The sequence below is a fragment of the Thamnophis sirtalis genome, unplaced genomic scaffold (assembly GCF_051295495.1).
Source record: "Thamnophis sirtalis isolate CommonGarterSnake01/CBP01778 unplaced genomic scaffold, rThaSir2_p1.2 scaffold_6, whole genome shotgun sequence".
In the NCBI taxonomy this organism is placed as follows: Eukaryota; Metazoa; Chordata; class Lepidosauria; order Squamata; family Natricidae; genus Thamnophis; species Thamnophis sirtalis.
In genome coordinates, this window is record NW_028261386.1 from 96,980,600 (window position 1) to 96,996,829 (window position 16,230).

General features: G+C 36.6%; 1 protein-coding gene across 1 annotated transcript in view; it reads right to left on the minus strand.

Annotated features, from left to right (window-relative positions):
* Positions 1-16,230, minus strand: part of RSPO3 (R-spondin 3) — a 64,860-nt gene that overhangs the window by 14,966 nt on the left and 33,664 nt on the right. The window contains exons 2-4 of the mRNA XM_014052108.2: positions 12,120-12,311; positions 9,364-9,510; positions 8,191-8,388 (exon numbers count right to left, since the gene is read on the minus strand). Coding sequence (XP_013907583.1) covers positions 8,191-8,388; positions 9,364-9,510; positions 12,120-12,311 — 537 coding nt within the window. The remainder of the gene's footprint in view (positions 1-8,190; positions 8,389-9,363; positions 9,511-12,119; positions 12,312-16,230) is intronic.

A 16,230-nucleotide genomic window follows, 5' to 3' on the forward strand; every position in this document is an offset into this window, starting at 1 on the left:
GTGGAAGAACATTGAGCTAAGGCATGGTACCAAACGTATCATCCACATCTCTCCCAAAAGGGAATCTTGATGATGGCTCTGACAGGCACTCTATCACATATAATGAAGGTACAAGAAGAGGAACCTTCAAAAAGTTCCAAATACAATTTTGCAAACTACGTATAAAACTATAACAAATTAATAGTAAACAACAGCCTAATCAAGGAACCACCAAGACCAAGTTTACCGAGACTGAAAGGGCAAGCTACTAATATAGAAAATGAAATCAATCCTCACTCCTTTCTGGTATTGATGGTGTTACCTAGGTTGGTAATGAAATGTCTGCAAACAAACAACTACCCCCCCCTCCCAAGTTGGGAATGGCTAGCACATATGTGTGAGGGGAACCTTTACCTTTACCTTATGTATAACATTCCAATTCCTTATTATGAAACAGCTAGTTATTGTCTATTTATTTTAATTAATTCAATTAATTCAACTTACTTAAGTAACTAATATTTGAAGAATAAAATTATTTTGTATAATCAAAGATAAAAGTATTTAAGATAAAATAACAAATTAATAAGAACTATAAATATAAAAAAATCAAACTATGTATTTAATAAGCAGTTTAAAATAATATATTCTATGGTTAATTCCTAAACTTTAACTAACTAACTAACTTCTATAGCAAGAGAGTCTCAACATATTCAATATATATTTTAATACATTGTTTACTTGCAGTATATTCTGCACAGTTGACAAGTAACTGTGAACTTAAATTACAGCTGATGTCTCGGTTACATCTTAGCCCATTTTAAGAACGAAGGAAAGGAATGCCGAACATACAGAACGTGCTAATGTAGTACATGACCAAATATGCTCTGAAACTAAAAGCAATTACTTTTTGTCAATGTTCAAACTGAAATTTGTGCAGAATCTGAGAACTTTCCTGTATTTGGAAAAATTTATTGGATCTCAAGTATTCTCTTTCTCTTTGTGGAAAGTACAGATGGACCTAGATAAAGATACTAAGAAATGCAAGAGAAATGTTAATGGAATACTGATATGGTTAAAAAATAGAGCTGAGTTTCTGTCATTATACAACCATCTCTCCAATAGTCAATATATTCTGGCACACTTCAAAGAAGCCCAAGAAGAAAGACATCAAGCAGAACTCTCTGCTTGGAATGCCTCTCCAGAACAGAGTGTCTATAGAGTAAAGGACAAATATCGACATTGTGGCAATAACAAAATAAAATATCAAAGAAATATGAAACAAAATCTTCAAGAGAAAAAGGGAACGAAACAGGAAGCATTTTGAAAGGAAAAGGAAACTGAAGGACCAATTTTGTTATAGAAATAGTGTAAATTTAGTCTGTAGCAATATTACAGTCATGGATGATTACTGGGTAAGAAAGTTGCATTGGACAAGAAGGATGAATATTCTGACTCAGTTGTATTAAAACAGAATGGCAGCCTGAAACAGTTAATGCAAAAAACAGTTGGGGGGAAGCATTTTTATCCAATCAACTCTTCCATCCATGCAATTCCATAAGTGCTGGGGTCTTTTCAGAGCTGCTATTTACATTTTATAAACTTAAAATGCATTTTATCCACGCAAGTAATATCACACAAGGTAGTTTGCTCCGCCCTGAGGCATTTCTATCAATAAATGGATATTTAATTTGATCCTAAGTGACCACTGGAATAATGGATTTTATTTTATCTGCCACATTTCCTGTGCTATTTATTCATTCATTCATTTGATTTTTATGAGTTTAAAAATGTATTTTAAACACTGATGAAATTATTCCCAGAAACCTAGGTTATTAGGCGGATTAAAATTATAGTTAATAATATACAATGTGTACGGATGTTCAGAACAATAGCATAATTTTCCTCTCTTTTTTTGGGGTTCCTCTTCTGGTTGCATTTTAGTCATTCTGATAATACCAATTCAGCTAAATGTCTTTATATTGGGAACTCACAACCTCAGAAATATGCTACCTTCCTTGTAACAGAAACAAAAAACATGCACTAAGATGATTTGTTGGCAGAAAAAAAAACAATTAAAAGCCCAATACTTAATGAATCGTTTATAGTAGTAGAATTACAGTTGCAGATCCACGTTATGATAACCCAGCAGTGTAAAAATGTCAATACTGAGATACACTAATTACTTTCATGTTCATTTTGAATCCTCTACAGCCTGAGGAATAACTATAAAGAAAGAGCATTAACTGTATTCATTCTGGTGTCATTCACAGGCTGTTGCTAGAAAATCGTGCGGGAGCGATATGCTCCAGCTGCAGAATCCCTAAGATATTTTATTTACTTACATTCTTATTTATTTCAGGGTGTCAAGGCTTATATTTATTTTGTGGAAGTGAAATATTTTATCTTCCTATCTATAAATATAATATATCTGAAAGGGTTAATAGCCTTATTCTCGATTACAAAGTACAATATTGCCATTACCCCAAGGCAGAGGTGGTTGCTCCCAGTTTGGCCCGGATTGGTCAAACAGGTAGTGGCGGCAAGGGGGAAGCGCTGCCCATCCGCCCAGATGCTTCTGCACATGCGCAGAAGTGTTGTTCACGTGAGCACAAGCGAAACGATAGCACCGGGATTTGAAACCCACCTCTGCTCCAAGGGCTATGAAAGATGCATTACAGTTCAGGACAGAATAAACACTACTTGTAGTGTTCCTACTGTTGCACTATAAGCCATGTCAGGTCCTTGTTTATAGACTGAGTCAGCAGTGAACATGGGATCAGAATGATAGGGTCAGAGCGATGGCAACCCATTATCTGCATGCATCATAATGTAGCCTGCTCCCAAAAGGTGGCGCTTATCACAAAGGACAAAAACTTTTATTTAGTCATTATTTGGGGAATCTAGAATTAAAGGACAAGCCTGTTTTGGGGCTTCTTTGGCCAATTCCTATTTTATTTTTAATATTTTGTTCATGAGGGGTTTATTTTTGCCTTGCTCTTCTGATTAAGTGGACAAGGCATAAATCCAACCAGAAACAAGCCAAGAATCTGCAAAGAAACTATGCAACCTTATTTGTACATCATACTAAGTTGCTGTTGCAATTACTATAATACAACAAAAACATGATTTCAAACTGGCTAACAGCAGCAGATTATTTCAAGCCAAAACCCAGTACTATGATTGTGATTTAACACAATGTGTTATCATAAAGGTGACAATGCAACTAATATTTTATTAATAAATAAGCCTAAAACAATAAAAGTGAAGCACAGTGTGCAAGCTACTTTTTAAGACTTCCAGATTTTTCTCCTTTTAATGGATCTCACATTTCCAAATCTTAATTTCTACTTGAAAATTCTGATTATAAATAGAGTAAAATGAACAGAGATGAATTACACATTTGTTTCTGAAGAAACACTAAATGAGTAAATTATTTTTCTGTGTTACATTTTAATGATGTCTGCATCAGGGTAGTGTCTGAGTAGATTAAGGTGACCAGATTTTAACATTGGTAAAGAGGGACACCATTGACGGGGGGGGGGGGTTGATTAAAATTTTTAAAAAAAATCGGGACTTTTTAAAAATGCCGCGGGACGTGGGACAAATTGTTAAAAATTGGGACTGTCCCGCCAAAAGCAGGACGTCTGGTCATCTTACCCAATGGAGAAGCCCAGATTCACTTAACAGCCATGTTCCTGACTTAACAACCACCATGATTCACTTAATGTGGCAATAAAAGGTCACAAAATGCGGCAAAATTCATTTAACAAATGTTTCCCTTAGCAACAGAAATTAGGGGATCAATCCTGGTCGTAAGTCGAGGATTACCGATAGCCAATTGCAAAAGGCAACCTTGGGTAACTAAGTACACTAAAAACCCTTTTCGAGTTGTAAGCCGCCCTGAGTCCCCCCAGGGAAAAGGGCGGCATATAAATAAACTTCTCAAATCTCAAACTTCTCACATTGTCATTATGTAGAAACACAGTTATAGTTATAATTAATGAATGGTCGGGCTAGTGGAATTTATTCAAGAGTGTTTTAGAAAACCCCCCAAAAATATTCTACTGGATTCTGTATAGAAAATAAAGTACCTTTATTGTATTACTATACTTTGATGTATACTAATTATATGAATGTTCTTATGATTTCAAAGACATGGTTTAAACATAACAGGAAGTTATCCTAATTTTCTTCTGCTAGGGATGGAAGGGTGGAAGTGTCTCTGTCTTGATGAAGATGTCCTCTCCAATGAAGTAGAAAATTCTGTAGACACAGTAATACCACTAAAGATACAGACTGAATCCAGAATTCTACCTGTGGTGGCAAACTGAGATAGCTTTTGGTCTGCAGAATTAAAAACTCTTTCAGTCTCCTTCTATGGCTCCAAACTAAAATAGACTGAGGAATACCCATTGAAATGGAAAATGCAGGCAGAATTTCAGAAAAATATAGAATACTATACTTATATTTCAGTGGTGGGTTTCAATTTTTTTTAGTGGTGGTGGTGTGGCCTGCTTTGGGGGGGTGGCATGCTTTGTGGGAGTGGCTTGCTGGCCATGTGACTGGGTGGGAGTGGCTTGCCAGCCATGTGACCTAGTGGGAGTGGCTTGGCAGTCATGTGACTGGGTGGCCATGGCCAACTTGTAAAATGTGGTGAAACTCACTTAACAACACTCTTCCTTAGCAACCAAAATGTTGGCTCAGAAACTCTGGCATTTGAATCACGCAAGTCTTAAAGCTGTCAAGTTACAAGACCCTTGCACCCCTAACTCTTTAGGAAAAAAAGGGATGTTCAAACTTGACAGCTTTAAGACTTGTGGACTTCAACTCCCAGAATTCCTTCTCCAGTCATGTTGGTTCAGGAACTCTGGCATTGAAGTGTGCAAGTCTTAAAGCTGTCAAGTTGCACCCATAACCCTCTAGAAAAAAACACCCAGGGGTGTTCAAACCCCAGGGGTGTTCAAACGTGACAGTTTTAAGATTTGTGGATTTCCCAGAATTCCTCCTCTGGCTCTTGATCTTGATGATGTGCGGACGGGCGGGGGAGGGAGCTGGAACTGGTTCCAAATGGCACTGTAGATTTGTGGAACCTCTTCTCTAGAAGAGGTTAGAACTGGCAGGAACCCACCCCTGTTATCTTTCCACCCTTTGTCCTGGTTTTACAATAGGCAAAAGGTTAATTGGACATTTTCTATTCCATTTATGTTTGCACTTTCATTTAAGAATATCATTTTGCTCAGTGATGGGATTCACATTTTTTTTTAATACCGGTTCTGTGGGTGTGGCTTGGTGGGTATGGCAGGGGAAGGATACTGTAAAATCTCCAATCCCACTCCAGGGGAAGGTTACTGCAAAATCCCCATTCCCTCCTGATCAGCTGGGACTTGGGAGGCAGAGAATAAATGGGAAATAGCAGCTTTTTGAAAGATAACTTTTTCTTTATTACTATCCTTCTGTTACACCTATAAAATAGCACTTGGTACATTCTGGACTGCCATTTTACACTGGGTTTGTGGGGATTATTGTGATGCCTCATGCAGTGAATATTAAATATTTAAGTATTGTATTTAAAGAAATCTTGTTAGATTCACTGAAATGGCAGTGTGAGTTTAATAATAAAATCATCTCCCTTTTCAACCTTTAGCAAAGCAGTATCTTGTTCAACCTAGGGCCTTAGTACAGAGATTATTCAAATTGAGAAGTATATTTAATTTATGATAAATGCACTCAAACTTTCTGCTATGCATAAGAATTTGTGGTGAATGGCAGAAGATAATAGTGATCCACTTTCTGATTTGCACTTGTTTATTTTTTGGTTGACTGCAAAAGCATTCAGCAAGCAATTATATTCTTTCAGGGGAAAGTATTTGGATTCAAATTACAACCCAATATTCCAAATACAACTTTTTAGGTATATGACTAGCTATTAACAAACTATTTCTCAGAGATGATGACCTAACAGGTATACTGGTAATCCTCTACTTACAAGCATTCATTTAGTGACTGTTTGAAGTTATAATGGCATTGAAAAGTTGACTTACAACTCGTCCTCACATTTATGACCATCATAACATCTCCACAGCATTTATGTTGTCAAAAGTTGTGTAAACGGCATCTGTTTACAACAGCTGTAGATTTTGGGGAGGATAACCATTTGTGATCTTCCCAGTCAATTTATGACAAGTAAAGTCAATGGGGGAAGCTAGATTCACTTAACAACTGCAGAAATTTGCTTAACAGCAAAAGATCATAATAAAAAAATGGTGTGACTCACTTAACTGCCTTCATTAGCAACGGAAATTCTCTTCTCAATTGTGATCATAAGTCGAGGACTACCTGTAATTGTCAATACTAGTCAATAGTAAAAATTCTTTGTCCTATGCTGTACACTAGGGGTGTCAAACCTGCTTCCATCAGAGGCCATATCATGACCTATTGCCGTGTTTTTTTCCCTTTGTGTAGCCAGGGTGGGTGTAGCCTGTGTGAGCCGTATTCGGCCCGTCAGCAGCTAGTTTGACAGATCTTCTATACACAGAGAAATCCACTGTGGCATTGTACATCAGAAGGAGGTCGTACATGTATTCAGAGGCCTACAAGGCATACAGTTTATCTCTTGGAAGGCACTGAATGCTTTAAGATACCTAGACTTAACCTGAAATCTGCTTCAAGTGAGAAATGGGATTTTATAATTTGATCGTATCATGTTTTCCAATACTATTGAACAAAAATGTATTAATTGTAAGCAGAAACATAGGCATATCATATCAGATAACTTCATATAGCTGAATTACTGTAAGTAATGAAATAAAATTGAAATATATCATAAAATATATTCATTTACTGCAATCATTCAGTGCAACCTACTTTGAAACTTGCATTTTAGTCAGTAAATGTAAGGCTCTTTGCAGTATGTGCCATAATTTTTGGACTATAAAACACACTCCTCTTCCCCCAAAAAGTGGGTGGAAATGTCTGGGCATCTTAAAGAGTGAATACGGGTCTCCTCAATCCTCTGCATGTCCCATTTCCCTCCTTTCTGGCACCCAGAAGCACTCTGCAGGCCAAACATGGGCCTAATTTTAGCCTCTGGAGGCCTCAGTGGGTTCCATTTTTGTTCTCCCTGGCGTTGAGGAGGCTGAAAACAGGACACATGGAGGGTCCACTTTTGGCCTGCAGAGTGCTTCTAGATACCGGGGAGGACAAAAACGGAATGTGCGGAGACAAAAAACTATTTTTTTCTTGTTTTTCTTCTGTAAACCTAGGTGCATCCTATGGCCTGGTATGTCTTATTGTCCAAAAAATATTATAATTATTAAAGGAATGTGAACATTGCTAAAATGCACATATTTTAAAAGGTTTAAAAAAACTAAAGCATAAACTTTTCAATAGCAAATGCTGCTGCTTCCCAGTGTGGCCAACAAATATCTGAAAGGCACATCAATCAACTCTTTTACAGTCTGCATGCTAAGCTATTTATTTAAATTAGTGTTTAGCACCGTGTTTGTACAGAAGTATAAAGAGAAAATATGATTCAAAAGTATTTTGGCAAACACAAAAACTATTTTTGCTTATTGAAAGAGGAAAAAGCTATAAATCAGTGATGGCTAATCTTTTTGTTGTCATGTGCTGATAGTGCTCATGCACCACCCCATGCCCACCCCACATGCACTCCATCCTGTGCATGTGTGTGTGCCCCATACATGTGCACATGACCCTCCACACTCTCCTGCCTTCCCGTGCATGTGCACAGCCTCCCCTTGCCCATTTTTTACTTCCAGGTTGGTGCAAAAAGCTTTCCAGGCCCAAAAGTGTGCGGGACACACACTCAAGGCCCCAAAATGCAATGCAAGTGCATCCCCATGCATGCACCCTCCCCCCAGGCATGCACATGTGTATTCCCCACATGTGCCCCACCCCCCGCATGTGCAGCAAAGACTCGAAGACCAGCTGGCCAGCAGGAGATGTGCACGCATGCACAGTGGAGCTGGGCTGGGGTGATGGCTGGCATGCCTGCAGAGAGGGTCCTGCATATCACCTGTGGCACACTTGCCACAGGTTCCCCATCACGGCTATAAATCAACAATACCAACACATCACGTCAATTTATGTATATATTTTTATCAAAGCCCAACAAAATTGTTGGTGAAATAAACTTTAAATGGAATTGATTTTCATTAGCTAAAACTATTTGGCAATAATAATCTTAAGTACCTTTTTCTCCTTTCTGGCAATTCTTTTTTTGTACAACACATGTTCTTGTTTCACTTGTATGTGGGCATAATTTGCCCTTTGTTGAAGGAAGCTGTAGGATTTCTCTGACCCTTGTTTCATTTCCCCTTTTGAAACCACACGCTTTTCCATTCTTTGTGCAAGGACTCCACTGGCTCCATTCATTAATTTTACAATGCACTGTAACAAAAACATGATATCAATTAATATTGATCAATAGCCAATGAGATACACCCATCTCAATGCACACCAGATATTTAGTCTGTAAATTAAACATAGACAGGAAAAATCTCTCTATATAAGTTTGTATCATCTAAAATTACTCCTCAAGAGCCAGGAGCCTTTTTCGTTTGCTCAAATATTCAAATATGGCTGCAGTTCTTATTTGTTGAAGGCTCATTTTCACACTGGTGACATGCAACCTATTTAAAGCATCACCCAGCAATCACTGGAGTAATATAAAGTCTGTCCTTATCACAATAAAGGATTTTATGGACCATAGAAGAGGCTATAAGTCAGAAATTTTGAAACAAAGAAAAATCTTGAACACAACCAGTTTTCCATCTTTAGCGCATTGTCTCTTAATCAGGAATTTCAGGACTTCTTTATAACTAATATGTGGCCTGAAGAAGTTTGAACCCTGCTGAGTTACTAGTGGGAAAATGATCTAAAGCAATTGCACTGTGATTTCCAGAACTTTTCTATATACTACAAAGTGAAAAAGAAGTACAATAAGTAGAATTGAATGAATATTGAATAACAAAATAATGTGATGATGACTATATCATTGCATTGCACAAGCAAAGAGGCCTCTTAATTCAGTTAAAAAGGGGCTGTACATTCTGGGCTGAAAACAGTAATAAAATATTATATAAAAAACCACTCCTAGCATGGGTAAGGAGAAAGCTGGAGCAGAATATTTTGGGCAAATAATACTTCCTGTGGTTTTCAGTGGTTCTTTTACTATTTCACTCCCTCTGAAATTCAAACTTCTAAAATATAAAGAGGAACATCTTTTATTTTATAAAACAAACTGTGTGAGGCTCTTTTCTTTAACTTTCTTAACTTTAAGCTGTCTGCCTTTACAGAGAGCCAACAGTAGCAAAACAGCATTCGCTTAGAATTGTTTACTGGATAAATAAACAATTTATTTACCAATATCATTGCATTCCATAGTGTGATTGTTTGGTTCCAGCCAGTCAGGGCAGTTTTCAAGGCACTTTCCAAGGTGTAAGTAAAATCCATTTTTACATTTCGTACAGAAATTTTGATTAAAGCAGGCTTCACAATCAGCTTTACATTCTGAAGTACAAGAAATAATCAATCACTTCCTGGTCATATTCAATCCCCTACATAATGCATCTGATTTACATAGAAAATGATTATGAGACATGGTTTCTGCAACATGGATCATTGTAGGAGGAAAATGTCTATGGTAGTGAAACATCAAATTATGCCTTTAAATTTTTTTTTTATGATACCTTATCAACTGGCTTTTTTCTAAAACTGGGTGCATAAAGACATAATTGAGTGAGCAAACATAGCTGGAAGTATACATTATCCTAATATATCTGAGAAAATCAGGGTTTACATTTTGTCTTAAATTGTGTATATTATTTTTTGAGATTTTAAAATGAACTTTCCTATAAAATCATCAACATCAGTGATGATGTTCCATGCATTATTTTAATTTGAGGAAGAACAGACCAGTGATGTGCAGTCAGGGGAGGTAGGGGAGGCAGAGGCTCACCACTGTCATCATGAAAAAAAATGTAAAAGGAAAAAGGCTGAGGTAGTTGCTGCCAGAGTCACAGTGGATGACTCTGCTTAGTGCTTAACTGTTTTAAAAAGCTTCTAAAAAAGTGCCCTTTACAGGAGGAGGTGGGAGAACCACATGCCTCATTTAGTCTGACTTTACGATCACTTGAGCAGAGTTAAGCAAGGGTTAAAAGCCAAAAAATTCCTTATGTAGATGAGGCACGTGGTTCTCTTGCCTCCTCCTATAGAGGGCGTTTTTTTACAGACTTTTTTAAACAGTTAAGCAGAGTCATCCATTGGGGACTCTGGCAGCAGCTACCCAGCCTGACCTCAGCAGCTCTTGCCTTTTTCCTTTTATATTTTTACATTTTCATGATGGCAGGCAAGAGCAGAGTTGAAATCCTCTGTGATTGTGAAACAGCTGGAAAAGGTATGTGGGTCGGAGGGAGGGGGAGGAATTAAAAATTAAAGTAATTTGTAAGTAATTGTAAGTAATTTGTGTGTGTGTGTGTGTGTGTGTGTGTATGTGTGTGCATGTCTTCTTCACTCAGAGGGAAGGGGGTAGGAGAGGCAGGGAGGGCAGCCCGCCAGCTTTCTTTCTCTGTGTCAGGGCAGCCCGCCAGCAGAGGTGGGTCTTTTACCCGCCTCTGCTGGCGGGCTGGCCCTTTCTTTCTTTTGCCGCAAAAGAAGAAAGCGGCTTTTGTCGGACATAGCGGTGGAACGGCCAAAAGCCGCTTTCTTTCTTTTTGCCTCACCAGCCATAAACCTCACCGCACGTCACTGGAACAGACATGTTCTTACTGTAAACCTCCCAGAGGCACTTAGGGAAGATGAGTGGCATAGAAATATGATGAATGAATGAATGAATGAATGAAGGAAGGAAGGAAGGAAGGAAGGAAGGAAGGAAAGAAGAAAGAAAGAAAGAAAGAAAGAAAGAAAGAAAGAAAGAAAGAAAGAAAGAAAGAAAGAAAGAAAGAAAGAAAGAAAGAAAGAAAGAAAGAAAGAAGAAAAACTGATGTGAATACAGGGAAGATGATATGGGTGAATTTTATTCTTTGGAAAGAAGAGCCTATGCACGAATGACAAATTTAAGAAGGGCTTCCACATTTCTGTTGCTTTGCAAAGGTAATATTTTATAAATTGTACATATTTTTAGACCACCATAGACTTTATGGTGTCAACAACTTAGAAATATTTTTATAAATTAAAAAATATATGATTCCATTTCAGGATATACTGTATGTATGTGTATATATATATATATATATATATATATATATATATATATATATGTATATGTATATGTATATGTATATGTATATGTATATGTATATGTATATGTATATGTATATGTATATGTATATGTATATGTATATGTATATGTATATGTATATGTATATGTATATGTATATGTATATGTATATGTATATGTATATGTATATGCATATGCATATGCATATACACATACACATACACATACACATACACATACACATACACATACATACATACATATAGATATAGATATAGATATACATATACATATACATATATATCTTGAATTAATGCATAACATTAATTGCAAAATCTATGTTGTATCTAAGGATTTATTATAAGCAACAGTATCTACTGCAGGGATGACTGAAGATGAGCCCCTGAATACACATTAAGCTCTACTAGAGATGGGATCCATAATGTAAATAACTATAATATTATTTAATATTAACTCTTAGACATACTTTAATAGTAATAAATCTTAGATAGTAACTTAATAATGTTTAGCCTTTGATTAGTACTTGAATTATTAAGTTTCTACCAGTCTTAAACTGTCTAATAATAATAATCTATGAAATATTGTATTTTAGATTCAGATTCTAAATAAACCTTGATATATTGTTGTCATCATGCTGTCCCTGGAGGAGGCATGGTATTTAATGTGAGGGTATTGAATAAATCAGATGATACTTAAGTCACAACAAATATATAGCACAAAGCTTATTGAAGTGAGCTCAAATGAGCAATCATATCTGCTATTACTATCTGATCAATTTACCAACAACTCATGGTTTTTTTTTTGTGCTTTCAAAGTTCAAAACTTTCCAAATATTAAGCAAAATTTAGAAAGCAATGGTTGCAACATTCTGTCAACTTACTCATGCACTCATTTCGTTCTGGGGATCGTTGTCCAAAATACCCAGGAGGACAGGATGAAAGACACACCCCAATCTGTTTCATGCTAATCCTCTTCAGGAAAAAGAAGAGTCTAGGTTTACATGACATGCATCCATTGTATTCAGAACATGTTGCACATCCTCCTTGACAAGCTTGGCTCATATTGCGATGCACTAAGAAGAAAAATCACGTGTTATTTATCATTGCATCAATATTATAGCTTTTTATCCATATTTCAAACTTTGTTTACTGTTATTAGTAAGTTTAATACAATGAATTTCAATGTCTTTATAGAAAGAAGAAAGACAGCAAAAATGACGATATTTTGTTCCTAAGTCAGTGTTTTTGAAAGAAATTGCATATGTATAATGAGGTTTACTATGTACAATATATAGATTACAGCTTCAATGGTATAGTGAATAATCATATTATTCATAAGTAGAAATGACTTCTATTGCATTGTCAGAGTATAGACTTAATTTTCCTCCCTTTATGTTTAACTTGGTTCATAAATTTCTCCAGGAAATACTTAATCTATTTGAAATATTAAACAGCAGTTTAATATCTCTGAAAGACAAGTTTGTTCAACTTTGCTTTCAGACTTATATGAGATGATACAAAATAACCTAGACAAGAAGGATATAGAATGCAGGTGTAATTTATATGAAAGGGTGGGGGGTTAACATGGTATAGAAATTCATCTGTATTATATGAATATTAATATTTAGTTGTTTCTAAATCATAGTCATCATAGTTTATGTCTATGTCTGTTAATTCTAGAATAGACTAGTCTCTGCAGTTTTCTCAGCAAAGATTTTCAGAAATGGTTTGCTCTTTCTTTCTTCTTTGGGATGAGAGAAAGTGGCTGCTCAAATTCAGTGCCTGAGGTAGGATTGGAACTTGTGAACTCTCTTGCTGTCTAGCCTGATGTTATAATCACTACAACAAACTGGCTCCCATTTCATAGTCTCATTTCATAGGCTATGTATCTATTATCTATTTATTTATTGCATTTTGGCTCTATAGTCAGACTACTACAATAGAACGAAATCCTTGAAAATCTAAAGCATGTTTTGGTTTAATATACATTTGATTGTGATTGCTATTTTTATATCATACATTCTGCTTTAAAATAATTGTTGTTCAATAAATCACCACAAGTCATAGAAGGTAAATGAAGAAAGTGAAATAAAGAAAATGAAGAAAAATCAACAAGGACTTCCTGAATTCTTCATGAACACTCAAATCAGTACCAACAAAATCTAAAATTAAAAATATTCATAAGATTTTTCTCTTATGTTAATACATTATCTTTAGTTAAAATAGCAGGATGAAAATATGGACGGACGCTGCTATCTAATATTGTAACTGTGAATTTATTCTTTCTAGATTTATGTTTCTTCAGGATCTTAATAGCAGATAAAATAGAATGAATTTCATTTTTAACCACACATTTATAGTTTTCAGTTTTCTGCTGCTTCTAAATAGAAAATACCTGGAAAATGTAGTTTTAGAATAAAATAGAGATGACACAACTTTTACAAACCTAATAAAACTGCCTGACATCACACACACACACTAGGAAAAAAAACTCTATAAAATAAAAATTCACCCTGCAGCCACATCCTCCTTTATTATTGTTATACCAAAGAAGCCCTTATCTTCCTTGCTCCATAATATTCATTAAAGGTAATCAACCAAGAGTTGTCTGTTCCAATTTCAATGTAATCAGTGAAATGTATGTTTCATGAAAGGCACAATTATATATGTCTGAAACTATTATAGGCTTATTCCTCCATAACATTTTTCTTACATATAACGCATTTAAGAAGAAAGCAAAGTATGTTTTTTAAAAGTTTAACTTAATTTTAGTTAGACTTTAGACTTGAAGTGGTTTCAGAATCCATTGAAGAGCACGTTTTTGAGATTTGACATGAATATTTTGACAGCCAGTTTGGTGTCATGGTGATTCAGGCTAGAATCAAGGAAATTGTGAGTTCTATTCCCACCTTCAGTATGAATGCAGCTGGGTGACCTTGGGCCAGTCATTCTCTCGTAGCCCTGGGAAGGAGGCAAAACCTCTGAAAAACCTTGCCAAGAAAACTGCAGGGACTTGTCCAGGCAGTCTCCAAGAATTAGATGTAATTGAACAAAAGGGGGGAAAAGAATACTTCAGTATTAAAGAAAAGTGCAAGAGTCAATATATCAATGCAGAGTTAATTTAGTCATACTTCCTAAAGATGACACTGACTTAACCTGTTTGCCCGAAAATAAGCCCTCACTGAAAATATTGCAACACAGCAGCAGCCATGAGGTGACCACGCTCGCCACCTCCTGAACCTCAAAAATAAGACCCCCCAAAATAAGGTCAAGTGCTTATTTTGGGGGTCAAAAGAAAATAAGACCCCAGAAGCTAGAAGGTTTGCAGTGAGACCAGCTAAGAAAAAAGGAGGCTCTGCTGAGCCTCGCGGAAATCCACCCATACAAACCATTGTTGGGAGGTCTTTGGACTGAAAACCTGTCCTGGAGGGACAGGGGAGAAGAAGGGACAGCTCTGATGTCCTAGAGGAAGTGGCAATTTCTTGGGAACTTGGAGAAAAACCCTTCAAACGGCAGCAAGGGCAGCAGCCATAACTGAATGACCGCTATAAAGCTGGGGCACCTGGACTAAGTTATTGGGCAGGAGCGGTGTCTGGAGCGGAGGGTTGGAACCGGGTGGTAATTGACCAACTCACAGAAAAAAAGAAAAAGCTGATATTAATCTTTAAAAGGATCCTGAAGCGAAATTAGGGGCTAACTAAATGGTTTTCGGGGAATGTTATTGAAAAAAAGGTGGCAGAGGAGGCTAAGCACCAAAGCCTCAAAGGAATGTGTCTTCTGCAATGAGAAAGTGAAGGAAAAATTAACAATTAAAAGGAAGAGCCTTGGAGGAAGTGTCTTTTCTCCTTATCTGATTCTAGTCTCTGTGGATTAAAAGCATTTTTGATGGCTATTGACAGCTAGCTGTGGGATTGTATTGCAGTTTGGAGAGAGCCATTTACCTGCGAACAGAAAAGACTATGCTGGCTCATGAATAACAACAACAACAACAACAACAACAACAACTTGAAATAGCTTATATCCTCCAATGTTACCTTAACAGTTCCTAGGTCCTAGGTTAGGACTCGAGCTGTTGAGCTACTAACCAGCCCCAAAGGCTGTGAATCTCACCAAAGATGACATCATCATCATCATCATAACAAGGAGGAGGAGGAGGAGGAGGTGGTGGTGGTGGTGGTGCTGAACTGTGGATATGAACTTGTAAAGAAAGGACTGAAAATTTCACACTTGGTGTACCTGGATGATTTGAAGCTGTTTGGTAAAACAAAAGCTGAACTGAATTTATTAATTGAAAGCACAAAAGAATTTAGCCAAGACATTGGTATGCAGTTTGGAATTGACAAATGTGCAACAATGGCAACCAAGGCAGGCAAGGTCCTAGAAGATGATGGAATACAACTTGAGAATGAAGAAATGATAAAGGCAGTAAAATCAGAAGAAGGCTACAAGTACTTGGGGATTTTAGAGGCCTCTGACTTAATGCATAATAAAGTCAAGGAATTAACACCAGCCAAGTACATTTGATGAATTCGCAAGATATTAAAGTCCAAACTGAGTGGAGAAAACATCATAAAAGCCATAAATACCTGGGCTATACCTGTAATTTGATACTCTGCAGGAATAATTGACTGGACCCAGATGGAGTTGGACAATTTGGACAGAAAAACAAGGAAGCGTATGACAATGAATCATGTTTTGCACCCTAAAAGTGATGTTGACCGATTGTATCTACCAAGAGCAAAAGGTGGTCGATGACTCCTGCAAGTAAAGTAGACTGTCGAAGAAGAAAGACACAGCTTGAATGATTACATCCAGAAAAGTGAAGAACCAATGATTAAGGAAGTAAATAAAGGAGGCCTTTTGAAGACAACTAAGTTAAAAGCTTATTAAAAAGAAGTAATTGAGAAGCGAGCTGAAAATTGGAAAAGCAAAGCTATGCATGGTCAATACTTGAAAAGTATTGAAGGCAAAGCTGACCAAAAACCAACATGG